Source organism: Triticum dicoccoides, chromosome 6A (assembly GCF_002162155.2).
Source record: "Triticum dicoccoides isolate Atlit2015 ecotype Zavitan chromosome 6A, WEW_v2.0, whole genome shotgun sequence".
NCBI classification, from domain to species: domain Eukaryota; kingdom Viridiplantae; phylum Streptophyta; class Magnoliopsida; order Poales; family Poaceae; genus Triticum; species Triticum dicoccoides.
In genome coordinates, this window is record NC_041390.1 from 53,227,501 (window position 1) to 53,243,080 (window position 15,580).

General features: G+C 45.4%; 2 protein-coding genes across 2 annotated transcripts; both read right to left on the reverse strand.

Moving 5' to 3' along the window:
- Positions 1–1,716: 1,716 nt before the first annotated feature.
- LOC119315630 (probable BOI-related E3 ubiquitin-protein ligase 3) lies at positions 1,717–2,635 on the reverse strand. The gene is made up of 2 exons (XM_037590174.1): positions 2,372–2,635; positions 1,717–2,274 (listed from the first exon to the last, which is right to left on the reverse strand). Exons 1-2 carry the CDS (start codon positions 2,633–2,635, stop codon positions 1,717–1,719), a joined length of 822 nt encoding a protein of 273 aa, XP_037446071.1.
- Positions 2,636–5,867: 3,232 nt separating this feature from the next.
- LOC119315631 (probable BOI-related E3 ubiquitin-protein ligase 3) lies at positions 5,868–6,791 on the reverse strand. Its single transcript, XM_037590175.1, has 2 exons — positions 6,528–6,791; positions 5,868–6,430 (listed from the first exon to the last, which is right to left on the reverse strand). The coding sequence occupies exons 1-2, from the start codon at positions 6,789–6,791 to the stop codon at positions 5,876–5,878; spliced, it is 819 nt and encodes a 272-aa protein (XP_037446072.1). The 3' UTR covers positions 5,868–5,875.
- Positions 6,792–15,580: the final 8,789 nt, after the last annotated feature.

Sequence of the window (15,580 nt, forward strand, 5' to 3'; positions counted from 1 at the left end):
TGATAATTTCCATATGGTGTATCCATGTGTGATCCTTTATCACACACGGGCAATTAATACCCTATCATTATTAAGAAGATCAGGGTGTAGGTGGTGTAAATTTATGATTCGATGCTTCTTTCATTTCCCTGTAATTATATCTAGGGTTCTTAGCTTATCTTCTCTTTGATTGAAAAAGTTTCCACTTTATCTAAATCTCATAAGAATAGATACTATACAATCCTCTGGCTTCTGTTATATTATTTCCTACCTTAAGGTCTTGTGAAGCCTGTTATTCAGGATATCTGAACAACCTACTTCTTGTGGTAAACATGCTCCACATGGCTCCTACTTCCTAGACATGTATGGTTTCGTCCTTGCTCCTGTTTCCTACAAAGGTACATTGGTTCTATCTCTATAAGTTACGCTTGATGTGGCCCTTTGATATGATTCGGTGTGGCATGACACTAAGATCTGAATCAACTGTATGCTTGGGCAACATGGATTAACGGACTTTGGAGAGATTTACAGCAAGGCTCTGTTGATTCCATATCCTCATTGGTAGTGATCCATACGAGCTATTGGATGTCGTAGATGGATAATTATGACATGTGTGGGCTTGATTCTGCTGGTAATATCCAGGGTACAATCCCCACCATCTCCCATCTCTTCGATGTGGTGATCACCAAAATTATTGCATACCCTCTTCCCACATATGATGCTTAACTTCTATTGTATTCATGCAATGGTGCATACTGTTTTTCTTTGTGTTGAGGAATTGATCTACTTGAGAAATAAGAAAAACAGAATAAAAGAGGGGAAGTCATCCTCTCATGTTGACATCATTCGACCATTACGCTAGCATCGCCATCATAAATAAAAAAATTGAGAATAAATCAATGATAACAAACGTCGGCTTTTATAAGTATCATAAGGAAACAAAATGCCGACTCTAAAACTGCGAAAATAATGACATGCACAATGAGATACACACCGTTTATGCACCTCTAGGAGGCGAATGTCTTCTTCATCCCCTAATGAGTGTGAGTAAAAATAATAATTTTATGTAGTCGGTTGTAGGAATTTATGCAACCCACCTTTGCTAGCCATGTATTTTTTTATCTAACTCAATCAATCTTTTCTACTATTGGATCTGAATCTGGTTCCTTGCTATCTAGATCATTAATCCTAACACTAGCCACCCCCACAGATTCCTCACATGCGCCTCCAAGTGCCACCACACAACCTTTGTCCTTCTTGCCCTCATTTCTCCCGGTTTGCCACAACATACATGTCATTTTTCTCGTCTACAATGTTTACACATAATCGTATACACTATAGACACCATCTTCCACCGCTCCAAAGTGGTGATGACCTAACTCGCCGCAAACCCTCGGCCCGACCCATATATTTTGCTTAATTTTGAATATATGTATTCAATGCAATAGTACAAAAAAAATTCTTCTTGTGTTGAACAATTTCTCCAACATCTCGAGAAAAAATCTAAACAGAATAAAAGAAGGGGAACTCATCCTCTCATGTTGACATCATTCGACTCTAAAAGTCTTAGAAGGAAAGGAAATGTCGACTCTTAAACTACAAAAATAATGGCGAATGAACATTCGATGTCTCACTAATAGTGCAACACAATGCACCATGTGCGTTCTGTCAGCAACGGCTTGATGCGGTGGGGCGGGCCCACCGGTGGCTACCTTCCAAAACAATTTCTTCCTCGCATCACGAGAAGTTGACGCTGATTCTACCAGTCTTGACGCATATGCACGATGGGCATACATGTGCCGCTTCTGCGCATGGCGCATACACGCAGAGGTGTCTGCACGGCAACAGTAGCACAACGGGGGCGCTCTGCTCGCACCCCTTGCACATTTCGACTTCTATCACTCGGGGCTCCACTCCTGGTGTCTCACCCTCCTCCTCCTCCTCCTGCTCCTCCTTGCAAAAAGCCACATGTTTCTCCCCCCAGCACGATCCGGCGGCGTCCTCACTGTCGTTGCTGCCACTGCCACGAACCGCTTGCTGCTCGAGCACTTGCTGAAGGTCGGCGCGGAGAACATTGGCCACGGTCTCGTTGGACTGCGCAACGTTGCGCCACGCCTGAGCCTCGATGTGGAGGTTCCTGATGCGCTCCTTGAGTGCCCAATTCATGCTCCTGATCCACTCGATCTCCTGGTCCTTAGCCTCGAGCTGCTTCCTCGCCCTGGCCACCACGGTGGATATCATCATACTGATGTGCCTCTGCCTCTGCTCCTTTGAAGTAGTACACACCTTTTCCGCCTGCATCATCGACCGCCATTAACAAAAATCTAGATAAACCTCAAACTCAAATTATGAATAGATACATGCATGGTGACGATTTGATTGGTGGACTTACATGATTGCGCAGGTTGTGATCGACAATGATCGGTTGTTGTTGCGCTTGGGCTGCACCAAGCATCGATGATTGTTGGTGGTGCGTCCGCTTGTTGGTGGCCATTTCCTGACCACCGTCGAGCCTAAGACCTAACGGCAGCGGCGGTAGAGGCCCACTCATAGGCATTGCAGCGGCGGAGGCACCCGCGGTGAACCCTTGATCCACGGCGGGTTGGTGGTGGCCAGTGTCGAGGATAATCTGGTGCAGACTTTTTGCATCGACCATGACACAGCTATAAATGGTGCCAAGGTGACGCGTCCATGGAGCCAGATCCGCTGGATGGCAGGGCGCTTGGATGACAGCAAGCAGAGCATTAATGCATGATTACTGGGTTTTGGTTGGCGTTGAGTGTGAGTGATTGACCCCAAATAATTCCTATCCTTTTTAGGAGTGATTTGCTTGTATTATGGCTCCCATTTAAGTCTCGCTCAATTTGGAAGAATTCGCCATGTTTCTTTCTTTACTAATCTGCAACAAACGGAAATGCTGGCATCCCACTCGGGACAATCGATCGGTAGACTCGTAAAAACCCAAGGAAAATCTAGACGCTAGAGACCATACATATTGTTATGTTAGTTGTTTTGCGGGGTATATCGTTTATGTTAGAGTTATTATGTTCTTGGGCCAAATTAGCATGCAGCGTTAAGCAGTAGCTTTGATCTGCTCTACTCCGATAAATCCTGGGGTGTAAGGAAACCCAAATTAACAAAATAGATTACACGTGCTTGGTAAAGGTCAGAAAACGGTAGTGAGTGCCTCAATGGAGGGCAATTCGGAGAAGAAGGAAACTGCAATTTTGTCGTGTTACCTACATTTAATGTGTTTTTGTTCTCATTCTTCTTTTTATTCTTTGTTTCTTTCTTCAGTTATCACTGGGTTCTTTGTTACTTTCTTTGGTTTCCCGTGGTTGTCTTCATTTTCTTTTTTTCAACACATGTCTAAATTTTTCATAAGCGTTGGACATTTTTCATATATAGCAGGAACATTTTAGTTGTACTCATTCGAAAATTATCAAATACCTAATTAACAGTTTTGCAAAATATATGTTTACATATCTACTTTCTCTTACACATCGTAATATTTTTAGATACATCTAAAACATTTCCTATATATGTTTAACTTTTACAAAACATGGCTTCATATTTTCTTAAATACTGTTTTGAACATGTTCTCTAAAAGGTGTTAAACATTTTTGCATGATACAAAATATTTGTTTTGAACTATGCGAACATTTTTGTACATTGGATAAACATTTTTTTAGAAATGCCACAAACATTTTCTTTGATACGCGTAAATATTTTTCTAAATGTAACATACATTTATTGAATGGTACGAAACATATTTTTAATTACATAAACATTGTATAACATTTCTCAAAAAAAGGTCACGTCCATATTTCTGAAAGGCGTGAACATTTTTTAAATGACCATAATTGGGTTGGGCTTAATATGGAAATGGTTCCGTAACATAACCTATTACTTTACTAAGGGTAGATAGTTAATTGTGCTCCATGACATGTTGTGTTGCTACTATAGCCTCATCTGGCAGCTCTCTTGTGGTTAACATGTCTATTTATTTTGTCTTGGTCTATCTTGCTCTTGGCGTAAACAAATGAATATGGATCTGAATCCTAGTTCCACTAATGGGCTAAGTTCATTGACATTACTTCTATGCTTTTAATTGTAGTGATAATAATTATTCAGCTAATATTAGTTCTATCAAGATTAGTATTAGAATTTACTTTTGATATGTGTGATATATGGTGTATCCATGTGTGATCCTTTATCACACATGGCTCAGTTAACACCCTAGCATTATTAAGAAGATCAGGGTGTAGGTGGTGTAAAATTATGATTTGATGCTTCTTTCATTTCCTTGTAATTATATCTAGGGTTCTTAGCTTATCTTCTCTTTGATTCAAAAAGTTTCCACTTTATCTAAATCTCATAAGAATAGATACTATACAATCCTCTTGCTTCTATTATATTATTTCCTACCTTAAGGTCTTGTGAAGCCTGTTATTCAGGATATCTCAACAACCTACTTCTTGTGGTAAACATGCTCCACATGGCTCCTACTTCCTAGACATGTACGGTTTCGTCCTTGCTCCAGTTTGCTATAAAGGTACATTGGTTCTATCTCTGTAAGTTACGCTTGATGTGGCCCTTTGATAGGATTCGGTGTGGCGTGACACTAAGATCTGAATCAACCTGTATGCTTGGGCAACATGGATTAACAGACTTTGGAGAGATTTACAGCAAGGCTCTGTTGATTCCATATCCTCATTGGTAGTGATCCAAACGAGCTATTGGATTTCGTAGATGGATAATTATGACATGTGTGGGCTTGATTCTGCTGGTAATATCCAGGGTACAATCTCCACCATCTCCCACCTCTTCGATGTGGTGATCACCTAAATTGTTGCATACCCTCTTCCCACATATGATGCTTAACTTCTATTGTATTCATGCAATGGTGCATACTGTTTTTCTTTGTGTTGATGAATTGATCTACTTGAGAAAAAAGAAAAACAGAATAAAAGACGGGAAGTCATCCTCTCATGTTGACATCATTCGACCATCACGCTAGCATCGCCATCATAAATAAAAAAATTGAGAATAAATCAATGATAACAAACATCGGCTTTTATAAGTATCATAAGAAAACAAAATGCCGACTCTAAAACTACGAAAATAGTGACATGCACAATGAGATACACACCTTCTATGCACCTCTAGAAGGCGAATGTCTTCTTCATCCCCTAATGAGTGTGAGTAAAAATAATTATTTTATGTAGTCGATTGTCGGAATTTATGCAACCCACCTTTGCTAGCCATGTATTTTTTTATCTAACTCAATCAATCTTTTCTACTATTGGATCTGAATCTGGTTCCTTGCTATCTAGATCATTAATCCTAACACTAGCCACCCCCACAGATTCCTCACATGCGCCTCCAAGTGCCACCACACAACCTTTGTGCTTCTTGCCCTTATTTCTCCTGGTTTGCCACAACATACATGTAATTTTTCTCGTCTACAATGTTTACACATAATCGTATACACTATACACACCATCTTCCACCGCTCCAAAGTGGTGATGACCTAACTCGCCGCAAACCCTCGGCCCGACCCATATATTTTGCTTAATTTTGAATATATGTATTCAATGCAATAGTACAAAAAAAATTCTTCTTGTGTTGAACAATTTGTCCAACATCTCGAGAAAAAATCTAAATAGAATAAAAGAAGGGGAACTCATCCTCTCATGTTGACATCATTCGACTCTAAAAAGTCTTAGAAGGAAAGGAAATGTCGACTCTTAAACTACAAAAATAATGGCGAATGAACGTTCGATGTCTCACTAATAGTGCAACGCAATGCACCATGTGCGTTCTGTCAGCAACGGCTTGATGCGGTGGGGCGGGCCCACCGGTGGCTACCTTCCAAAACAATTTCTTCCTCGCATCACGAGAAGTTGATGCTGATACTACCAGTCTTGACGCATATGCACGATGGGCATACCTGTGCCGCTTCTGCGCATGGCGCACACACGCAGAGCTGTCTGCACGGCAACAGTAGCACAACGGGGGCGCTCTGCCCGCACCCCTTGCACATTTCGACTTCTGTCACTCGGGGCTCCACTCCTGGTGTCTCACCCTCCTCCTCCTCCTGCTCCTCCCTGCAAAAAGCCACATGTTTCTCCCCCCAGCACGATCCGGCGGCGTCCTCACTGTCGTTGCTGCCACTGCCACGAACCGCTTGCTGCTCGAGCACTTGCTGAAGGTCGGCGCGGAGAACATTGGCCACGGTCTCGTTGGACTGCGCAACGTTGCGCCACACCTGAGCCTCGATGTGGAGGTTCCTGATGCGCTCCTTGAGTGCCCAATTCACGCTCCTGATCCACTCGATCTCCTGCTCCTTGGCCTCGAGCTGCTTCCTCGCCCTGGCCACCACGGTGGATATCATCATACTAATGTGCCTCTGCCTCTGCTCCCTTGAAGTAGTACACACCTTTTTCGCCTGCATCATCGATCGCCATTAACAAAAATCTAGATAAACCTCAAACTCAAATTATGGATAGATACATGCATGGTGACGATTTGATCGGTGGACTTACATGATTACGCAGGTTGTGATCGACAACGATCGGTTGTTGTTGCGCTTGGGCTGCACCAAGCATCGACGATTGTTGGTGGCGCGTCCGCTTGTTGGTGGCCATTTCCTGACCACCGTCGAGCCTAAGACCTAACGGCGGCGGCGGTAGAGGCCCACTCATAGGCATTGCAGCGGCGGAGGCACCCGCGGCGAACCCTTGATCCGCGGCGGGTTGGTGGTGGCCGGTGTCGAGGATAATTTGGTGCAGACTTTTTGCCTCGACCATGACACGGCTATAAATGGAGCCAAGGTGACGCGTCCCTGGAGCCAGATCCGCTGGATGGCAGGGCGCTTGGATGACAGCAAGCAAAGCATTAATGCCTGATTACTGGGTTTTGGTTGGCGTTGAGTGTGAGTGATTGACCCCAAATAATTCCTATCTTTTTTAGGAGTGATTTGCTTGTATTATGGCTTCCATTTAAGTCTCGCTCGTTTGGAAGAATTTGCCATGTTTCTTTCTTTACTAATCTGCAACAAACGGAAATGATGGCTTCCCACTCCGGACAATCGATCGGTAGACTCCTAAAAACCCAAGGAAAATCTAGATGCTAGAGACCATACATATTGTTATGTTAGTTTTTTTTGCGAGGTATATCGTTTATGTTAGAGTTAGTATGTTCTTGGGCCAAATTAGCATGCAGCGTTAAGCAGTAGCTTTGATCTGCTCTACTCCGATAAATCCTGGGGTGTAAGGAAACCCAGATTAACAAAATAGATTACGCGTGCTTGGTAAAGGTCAGAAAACGGTAGTGAGTGCCTTAGTGGAGGGCAATTCGGAGAAGAAGGAAACTGCAATTTTGTCGTGTTACCTACATTTAATGTGTTTTGGCTCGCTAGCTGTATACGGATGAGAAAAAAACAAAGGAAAATAAGGGAGTAAGTTAAAGCATAGAGGTCCAAAATTAGGAAGAAACAAAATGTGCTCTATCGTCCGCCATTCATTCTTGGCGGAAAATCCTATCTGCCGCATTCTACGGCAGATTGTCGTCACTTCGCACTGAGGGGGAGCGACCAGCGATCGACATGGGGTGGCCCAATTATCAGCAAAGTACACGTGCTACAGTGCTGGGCGTTTTTGGGAAGGTTCTAGGAAGTTCCAGTCGGTTTTCTCGTTTTAGGAACCTACTAGAAGGTAAGGAAGGTTCCCGAACCGGTTTTATGTCCTTTTCTGTTTCTTTTTCTTTATTTTCCAGTTTCTCTCTATACTCTTTTCATTTTTATTTCCTTTTTTCCTTTTTATTTTTCAACAAATCTTTAGAAATACAAAAAAATATCTCTGTTTTTCAAATTTTGTTCACAAATTTCAATAAATGTTCAGAAGTTCAAAGATTGTTTACTACATTTTAAAAAAGTTCTAAAACTCTAAAATGTTTAGAATTTCCAAATTTTCAAAAATGATTCCATATTTTCAGTTTTTATATATTAAAAATCTGTTCGCATTTTCAAATTTTGTTTAGGATTTTCAAATTTTTCTTGATTTGAAATTTTTGTTCTGTAAATTCAAAAAATGTTCGGGATATTCAACTTTTTGTTCCAATGTTCAATTTTCTTCTTGATTTAATTTTTATTTTTTCTCTAAATTAGAAAATGTTCAAGGTTTAAAAAAATGTTCGGGATTTCAAATATTTTTTGTTCCATTGTTCAAATTTTGTTCTTGATTTAAAAAATACTCTAAATTCAAAAAATGTTGGTTTTCCAAATATTTTTTCCCATGTTCAAATTTTGTTCTTGATTTAAAATTTGTGTTCGCTAAATTAGAAAAATGTTCGCATTTTTCAAAAAATGTTCAGTAGTTTAGAAAAAATTCACATGTGTCATATTTTGTTGGAAACTGAAATATATATACAGAATTTTTCAAAATTTCATCGTGTTTTGTCAAAATTGGTCGCAAGTTCAATTTCCTGCTTTTCTAGAAAATACAGTTTTTTTAAGCAATTCGCCAATTTGAAAAGTGTTTGCTTTCACAAAACACTCAGTTTTTTAATAAAACCATTCAAAATGCTGAAAATAATTCGGATCTGTTCTGAGGTGTTGATTCTTAAAAACGCATGCCGCTAACTAGTCAGTAACGCTCGCTAGGTCAGTTTGTTGCAGCGCTTGGACTGCAGCATGGGGTACAAGTTCGATTCCTAGCTAGGTGGAATTTTTTTGCACTACAGTACAAGTTTGCTGGCTGTCATGGGCCGGCCCGGTGGGAGACCGCCTATGCGAAACGACGCCACTTTGCCGCAGAGAGCGGCGTATAGGACGTCCCATTCTTGGCACAGTGCCGGCCGATGGATCAGTACATTTTAAACGAAAAGACTCATACGCGGCCGCGCGTGGCAACGCTCGACCTGGGTATCGCGCGTACGACACTGTCGGAAAGGGCGCAGGGCCCACCCACATGTCCAGACCATCCATAAAACTCTGCCCCGTGATTTCAATAATGGGGCCTAGTGTCTCCTTCCATATATAAAACTCTGCCCCGTGATTTCAACCGGTGGGGGGCACGCTATGCCTGATTAATTAGCCTCATCCTGATTTCTTTACAAGGAAACTTGAGTTTCTAACACGCTGTCAGAAATCGATCGTCTAACGCGCGCGCGCGTAATAGCATCCCTCATTTTAAATGCCAAAAATCTCTGCGAGTGGGACGAGTAATCTCTTGTACTTCTCTGCCTTGTTGCCCCATCGTCTTAAATTGGAAGATACGGAAGCAAAATTCGCTTCTATGCCCAAGAGTGAACCACCACCAGTAAGCCACTCAACTCCAGCCACTGTAGTACCCTGTCGCTCCGACTGCCTGATGTCCAACAACAGACGCCGCCTCTTGCGGCAATTAGCACTTTAGCAGGCACCCAAGGCTGCCTTCCATTTGCAGCGCTACTAGCCTACACGCAGCGGGCTACACGAAGCTCGTGACTCATAATTACTAACAACTACTATCTCTGTCCAAGTTTACCAGAGCATCTATAACTGGACCTCTCAAACCTGTCTCATACATTCTGATAAGCCGCTCGGCCGAATTTTTGACCCAAATGGACCTCTCAAAACACCCGGACTGATCGGCACCTCATATCCAGCCTAAAAATAGGGCAGATATGGGACGCCCGGATGCGTCCGGGCATGCCCGCCACGTCGTGGCCCGACACGAAAACACCCGAAAACCCAGTGGTCCGACGGACGCTGAGTCCGTCGCCGCATGGTGCCGCTTCGGCTCGCCACTGAAGATGAAATCCGGCTATTTAAGCCGGCCAACATCCCACAACCCATCCCCCTCTTCCCTCTTCGTGACGCCAGTCCGAGCCCATCCACCTCCTCCCTCTCCGATGGAGGTGGAGGAGACGAAGGAGCCGGACCAGCAGGTGCCGACATTCAACATGGAGAAGGCGGAGGCGGAGTTCACCATCGCCCAGTCTGACGAGATGACCGAGCAGTAGGCCATCCTGGAGTCCATCCATGATAGGGCCTATGTGGAGGCCAACCGGACGTTCCTCGGGCAGGAGCAGACGGAGTCCGACGCGCTCTTCACTGAGCTCGCCGCGGAGATAGAGACGGAGGAGGCCGGAGCGGAGGCACCGGAGGAGCCGGAGCTGCAGCGGCCGCCCATGCTGCCGGAGCCGGGCACGGAGATCGTCGTGATCTCCGACGAGGAGTAGTTAGGATCGACATAGTACGTAGGTTCTATTTCCTTTTGCATGTCTTTGTATGAATATAAGAATCGAGTATGAGGTGTCCGGATGCAACAAGTGAAATTTGAGGTGTGCCCGGTCACTATCCGCGGAGACGCCCGGGTGCATTCGCGGGCGTTTGAGGGACCGGATTTGTCATGTGTGGTTGTAGATGCTTTTAGGCGCCCCTCATATTTTAGATAAAATTTGATTATCTATTTGACTAAGAAAATGTAAATTATATATTACAGAAAGTATATTATCAAATTTGTATTCGGAAGAGGTTTCCAGTGATATAATTTTGATGACATATAGTTATATTTTATTAGCTACATCCACGATAAAATGTTAGCTCAAAATAAAACCAGATAGAGGGAGTATTAGTCTGCTAATAGCGGCGACTAATTTGATGGTCACCGTTCTAGTACTAGGCGTGCCTATGGTCGTGTACTATGGCTCTTTTTTTTTCATCGAAACTAGGACTTTATTTTAAAATCATTCGGTTACAATCTGCCTTTAGGCTAACAAGAAGGAAATCGGGACTCTGGTCCAGCCAGCACTCCGTGCTCTCGATGGAGCAGGCACGTTGTGCACAAGTATGAGCCGGGCTATTTGACTCCCTACTAACATGGCGAACCAAAAAAGAGATAAAACTGAGGATTATGTCATCTAGTTCTCGTAAGATAGGCGCTGCAACCGAGCGAGAGTTGCCGCGCAAGCTCCATTGGATGACCAGCTCCATGCTATCGACCTCCATGATCACATGTGACATCCCGCGTAGCTGAGCAAAGATCACACCCTCCCGAAAGGCTAGCAGTTCAGCGATGAATGGATCTGAAACGCCATTAAGCGGCTTGCACCAAGCCCCAATGAAAGATAAATGGGACCGGGCAACACCACCAGCTCCGCCCGCTAGTGCATCCGGGAAAACCGAACCATCGGTGTTGATGGTAATCCACCCCGCGTCGGGGGGTCGCCAGCCCTGTCCCGCCTGCACCCTTGTGCGACGAGCAGGTAACTCCAGTATGGAAAGAGTTTCATGGATCCACTTGAGAGTCTGGATGGGTTCGTATCCAGCTTTCTCGTGAGTCCACTTGTTTCTCGATGTCCATATGGCATGCATGATTGTGACAATCTTGCATCTTGTATCATCTGTGAACATAGGGTCCAACACAATATCACGCGCCCATGTTAATGGATGCAGCCGGGGTAGATGAAGATCAAAACGCTCCTTGGCCGCAATCCAAAACTGCTTCGCATGCGCACATGAGATGAGCGCATGCATCAAGTCTTCATCCATTGCTTGACAAATGTCACAGCGTCCGAGTGATTTGATATGTCGATGCTTCATGGTCAAGTAGTCTGGCAAGATGCCACGGAGAACTCTCCACCAAAAAACCCTGACTTTCGGCACCACATGTAATTTCCAAAGTGCAGACCACAACTGTTTATTTGCAGATGAAGTATCCGTAATCGTCCCTTCCTCTAGAGAGCTCCTCTCATTGCGAGTCATAAGAGATCGATACGCTGATTTGACAGTATAGTTGCCTGACTTTTCAAGTGCCCACGCCAAAGTATCTTCTCCTCCCGATCTGTTCAAAGGGATGTTCAAAATGGCCTCAACATCTGGTAGGAGAAAAGTTTGGCGAACGAGATCGACGTTCCAGTTGCCTGTATACTCGTCGATCAATTCCGATACGTGCTCGAGCGGGGCGGCTCCGAGACGACCGACAGGTTTCATAGTCATTGTATTGGGAATCCAAGGATCGTTCCAAATCGACGTGGAGGAACCGTCACCGATCCGATGAATTAGCCCAGCTTCCAGAGCTTTTCTGCCCGCAATAACCGCTCTCCAGGTCGCAGAAGCACCTTTAGGGATCGTTGCTTGGAGAAAACTCGTATGAGGGTAATATTTACCTTTCAAAACCCGGGCACAGAGAGAGCCAGGGTTTGTAAGGAGCCGCCAGCCTTGCTTGCCGAGCATGGCCAGGTTGAACACCTGAGGATCCCGAAACCCCATGCCTCCCTTGATCTTCGGCTGTGTCAATTTGTCCCAAGAGAGCCAGTGTAGGGATCGCTTGTCCAGAGAACTACCCCACCAGTACTTTGCCATAGGTGAAGTGATAGTCTTGCACACTTTTTTGGTCAACTGAAAGCATCACATGTTGTATGTGGGTATTGCTTGCGCAATAGATTTGAGTAGCACTTCCCGCCCCGCACACGCTAGATAGCGTTCTGACCAGCCACCAATCTTGCTACGGATACGATCACCAATGTGGTTGAAGGTACCGCTAGTAACTCTCCCAATGGCCGTGGGCAGTCCCAAATACCGTTCAGAGAATGCCTCAACTGAGATACCAAGTAATTGCTTGAGGGTCGCTCGAAGGGGCTGCTCTGCATTGCCACTGAAGAAGATTGAGCTCTTGTCCCGATTCACTGCTTGACCGGAGCAAGTAGCATATATATGTAGAATCTCATTGAGCCAATCTGCACTTTGGGTGTTGGCTTTGAGGAAAATGAGACTATCATCAGCGAATAAAAGGTGACTAACCCAAGGAGCATGAATACTCACACGAATCCCCCTATCAATGCGTGCCCCGCCAAAGTTATTGAGCATAGAAGTGAGGCCTTGGGCGCAAATGAGGAAGAGATATGGAGATACTGGGCATCCTTGCCGGAGCCCTCTGGATGGAGTGAAGTATGGTAGCAACTCTCCATTAACCTTGATGGTAAATCTGACCGATGTAACACACTTCATAATAAGGCCAGTAAAGCGATCACCGAAGCCCAGTTTAACCAACATGGCCTCGAGATAATGCCATTCCACTTGATCGTACGCTTTAAGCATATCTAGTTTGATGGCACAACTGAAATTCTTGCCCTTCTTCCTCCTTCTGATGGCATGAATGCACTCATAGGCCACCAGAACATTGTCAGTGATTAAGCGGCCTGGAACAAAAGCACTTTGTTCCTCTCCGATGACATCGTCAAGGATAAGACGAAAACGATTGGCCACTGTCTTGACAGCAATTTTATACAATACAGGGCACAACGCTATTGGCCTATATTGTGAGATCTTCTGGGGGTGATGAACTTTGGGGATCAAAGTAATTGCCGTGTCATTCAGTCCCACTGGTAATTCTCCACCATTCAGAAAACTCACGATAGCCGTGGTGATATCCTCCCCAACGACATCCCAGTGTCGCTGGTAAAAACCTGTTGTGAAACCGTCGACACCTGGCGCTTTGGAAGGCGCCATATCAAACAATGCTCGTTTTACCTCGGCCGCCGTATACTCCCGTTCAAGTGTGTGGTTCATGTCTTCGGTGACCCGTGGTTGTACGCACTGCAACAGCTCCTCCATCGGACTGTAGCCTTGTGATTGGTATAGTGCTTGATAAAACTTAGTGATTTCCTCCTTTACCTCGGTTGGATCACTGCTCACGTGGCCATCTGCCAGTTCCAATGAAGTTATGCGGTTGATCCTCTTACGTTGTCTAGCTTGTGCCTGGAAATAGCTAGTGTTACGGTCACCCGCGTGTAGCCACAACACTCTAGACCTTTGTTTGAGCCAAATTTCCTCCTGCCGAAGAACTTCCCGTAATTGCGAGGCAACAGCCTTCTCTTCATCGTTGGGGCCTCGCCCTACCGCAGCAGTCCGGAGACGCTCGAGGCGTTTCTGAAGTTTACGCACTCGGCGCTCGATATTCCCAAACTCCTTTTGCCCCCATGTGCCCAACTCGCGCTGGACCACAGAGAGGGCATCCACAATGCCTTGTAGTCCTCCCTGACCTGCTCCCGCCTGCCACATCGCTCGCACCTTCTCATCATAGTCGGTGTGTGTTTGCCAAACATTTTCGTAGCGAAAGGAGCGGGCCGCCCGGGACCAACCCGACGTTGCCGTAGCTCGGCACTCGGTAAGCAAAAAACAGTGATCCGATTCAACACTGCTGATATGTTTAACATCTGAGAACTCAAACAGCTGCAAAAATTCGGCATTGGCAAAGGCCCTGTCAAGCCTTGCTTTCACATTCATATTCCCTTGCTGCCTATTATCCCAGGTGAATGGGACACCTCGCCACCCCAAGTCTTGGAGCGCGCAATCGGAGATTGCCTCACGGAAGGCACGCATTTGTGCCTCCGGCCTTGCATGTATGCTGAAATGCTCATCCGCAGATAGAGTTTCGTTGAAATCTCCCAAGCATAACCATGCCCTATGTGGGATAGCAAAAAGGGTGCGGAGAAACCGCCAACTGTGGTGGCGATTCTCTACTCGTGGCTCTCCATAGAAGCCAGTGAGACGCCAGGTCTTGTTATTTTGACTGACCATGACATCAATATGAGACTTACTGAAATTCTCCAAAGTAACTTCAACATCTTTTGACCAAAACAGACCGATTCCTTCGCTCAAACCGTCGCTGTCGACGGCAAAACAGCCGGAGAATCCTAATGTGAACTTCAAATCTTCCACACGTTTTCCCCTGATCTTTGTCTCCATGACGAAAAGCAGGGTGGGGCCATCTTGCTTCACAAGCTTGCGAAGCTCTCGAACTGTCCCAGGGTTCCCAAGCCCTCGACAGTTCCAACTCATGGCGTTCATTGGCTTGGGCAGGGCTGACTAACAGCCGCTGCCGATGATTCAGAAGGTGGTGGGGTGGGCCGCTTCTTCTTCGGTTCCCTTTCAGGGAAGGTGTCATTCAGAATTTCTTTGCCATGAGCTGTAGGGTCGGAGAGATCCTTTCCCTCCATACTGTGGCCAGCATCCTCGCTGTGTTCTGTGATAGCCAACGGTTGATGCTCCACTCTGCGATAGACTGGGGCGGCCTGCGGTCCGCCCTTGCGTTTCTGTGGCGCCGGGGTTTTGACGGGAGAGGTCACCTCCGGCCCACCCTTCTGGTGGGAGCTAGACGACTGGGATTCCTTCGTGCTTGGCTGGTACTGGCTTCGATCCCTCGTCGGGTTCTCTCCGGAGTTTGCCTTCCTGCGATCCTCCGGTGCCCGTAGGGAAGAGTTGAAAGGAAGATCGCCCTTCTCATCCCTAGTTCCGGGGGTCGGACAGAAGGGATCTGCATGACCCAGACGACCACACGAGAAGCAAAAGTGTGGAATCTGCTCATATTCAATATCATAACGATCCGTGCTCTTTCTCTTCACCGAGTTGATTAAGATCCATCTACATAAGGATTTTTGCACTTCCAAGGTGACTCGTGCACGTAAGAATCCTCCCACTGGATCAATCTGAACAATGGAGGCAGTCTTGTCGATCTGCCTGGCTATAGCCAAGCCTCTAATGCCGTTCCTCAGATTATAGGGTAGATTAACTACCCGAGCCCAAACTGGCAGTTTGTCAAACTTCAACTCT

Bases quoted from the DNA above. Each gene is read 5' to 3' on its own strand.
- LOC119315630 (XM_037590174.1), bottom strand. From the start codon at position 2,635: ATGGTCGATGCAAAAAGTCTGCACCAGATTATCCTCGACACTGGCCAC. The intron at 2,275-2,371 runs GTAAGTCCACCA...TCGATGATGCAG, and splicing joins ATCACAACCTGCGCAATCAT to GCGGAAAAGGTGTGTACTAC.
- LOC119315631 (XM_037590175.1), bottom strand. From the start codon at position 6,791: ATGGTCGAGGCAAAAAGTCTGCACCAAATTATCCTCGACACCGGCCAC. The intron at 6,431-6,527 runs GTAAGTCCACCG...TCGATGATGCAG, and splicing joins ATCACAACCTGCGTAATCAT to GCGAAAAAGGTGTGTACTAC.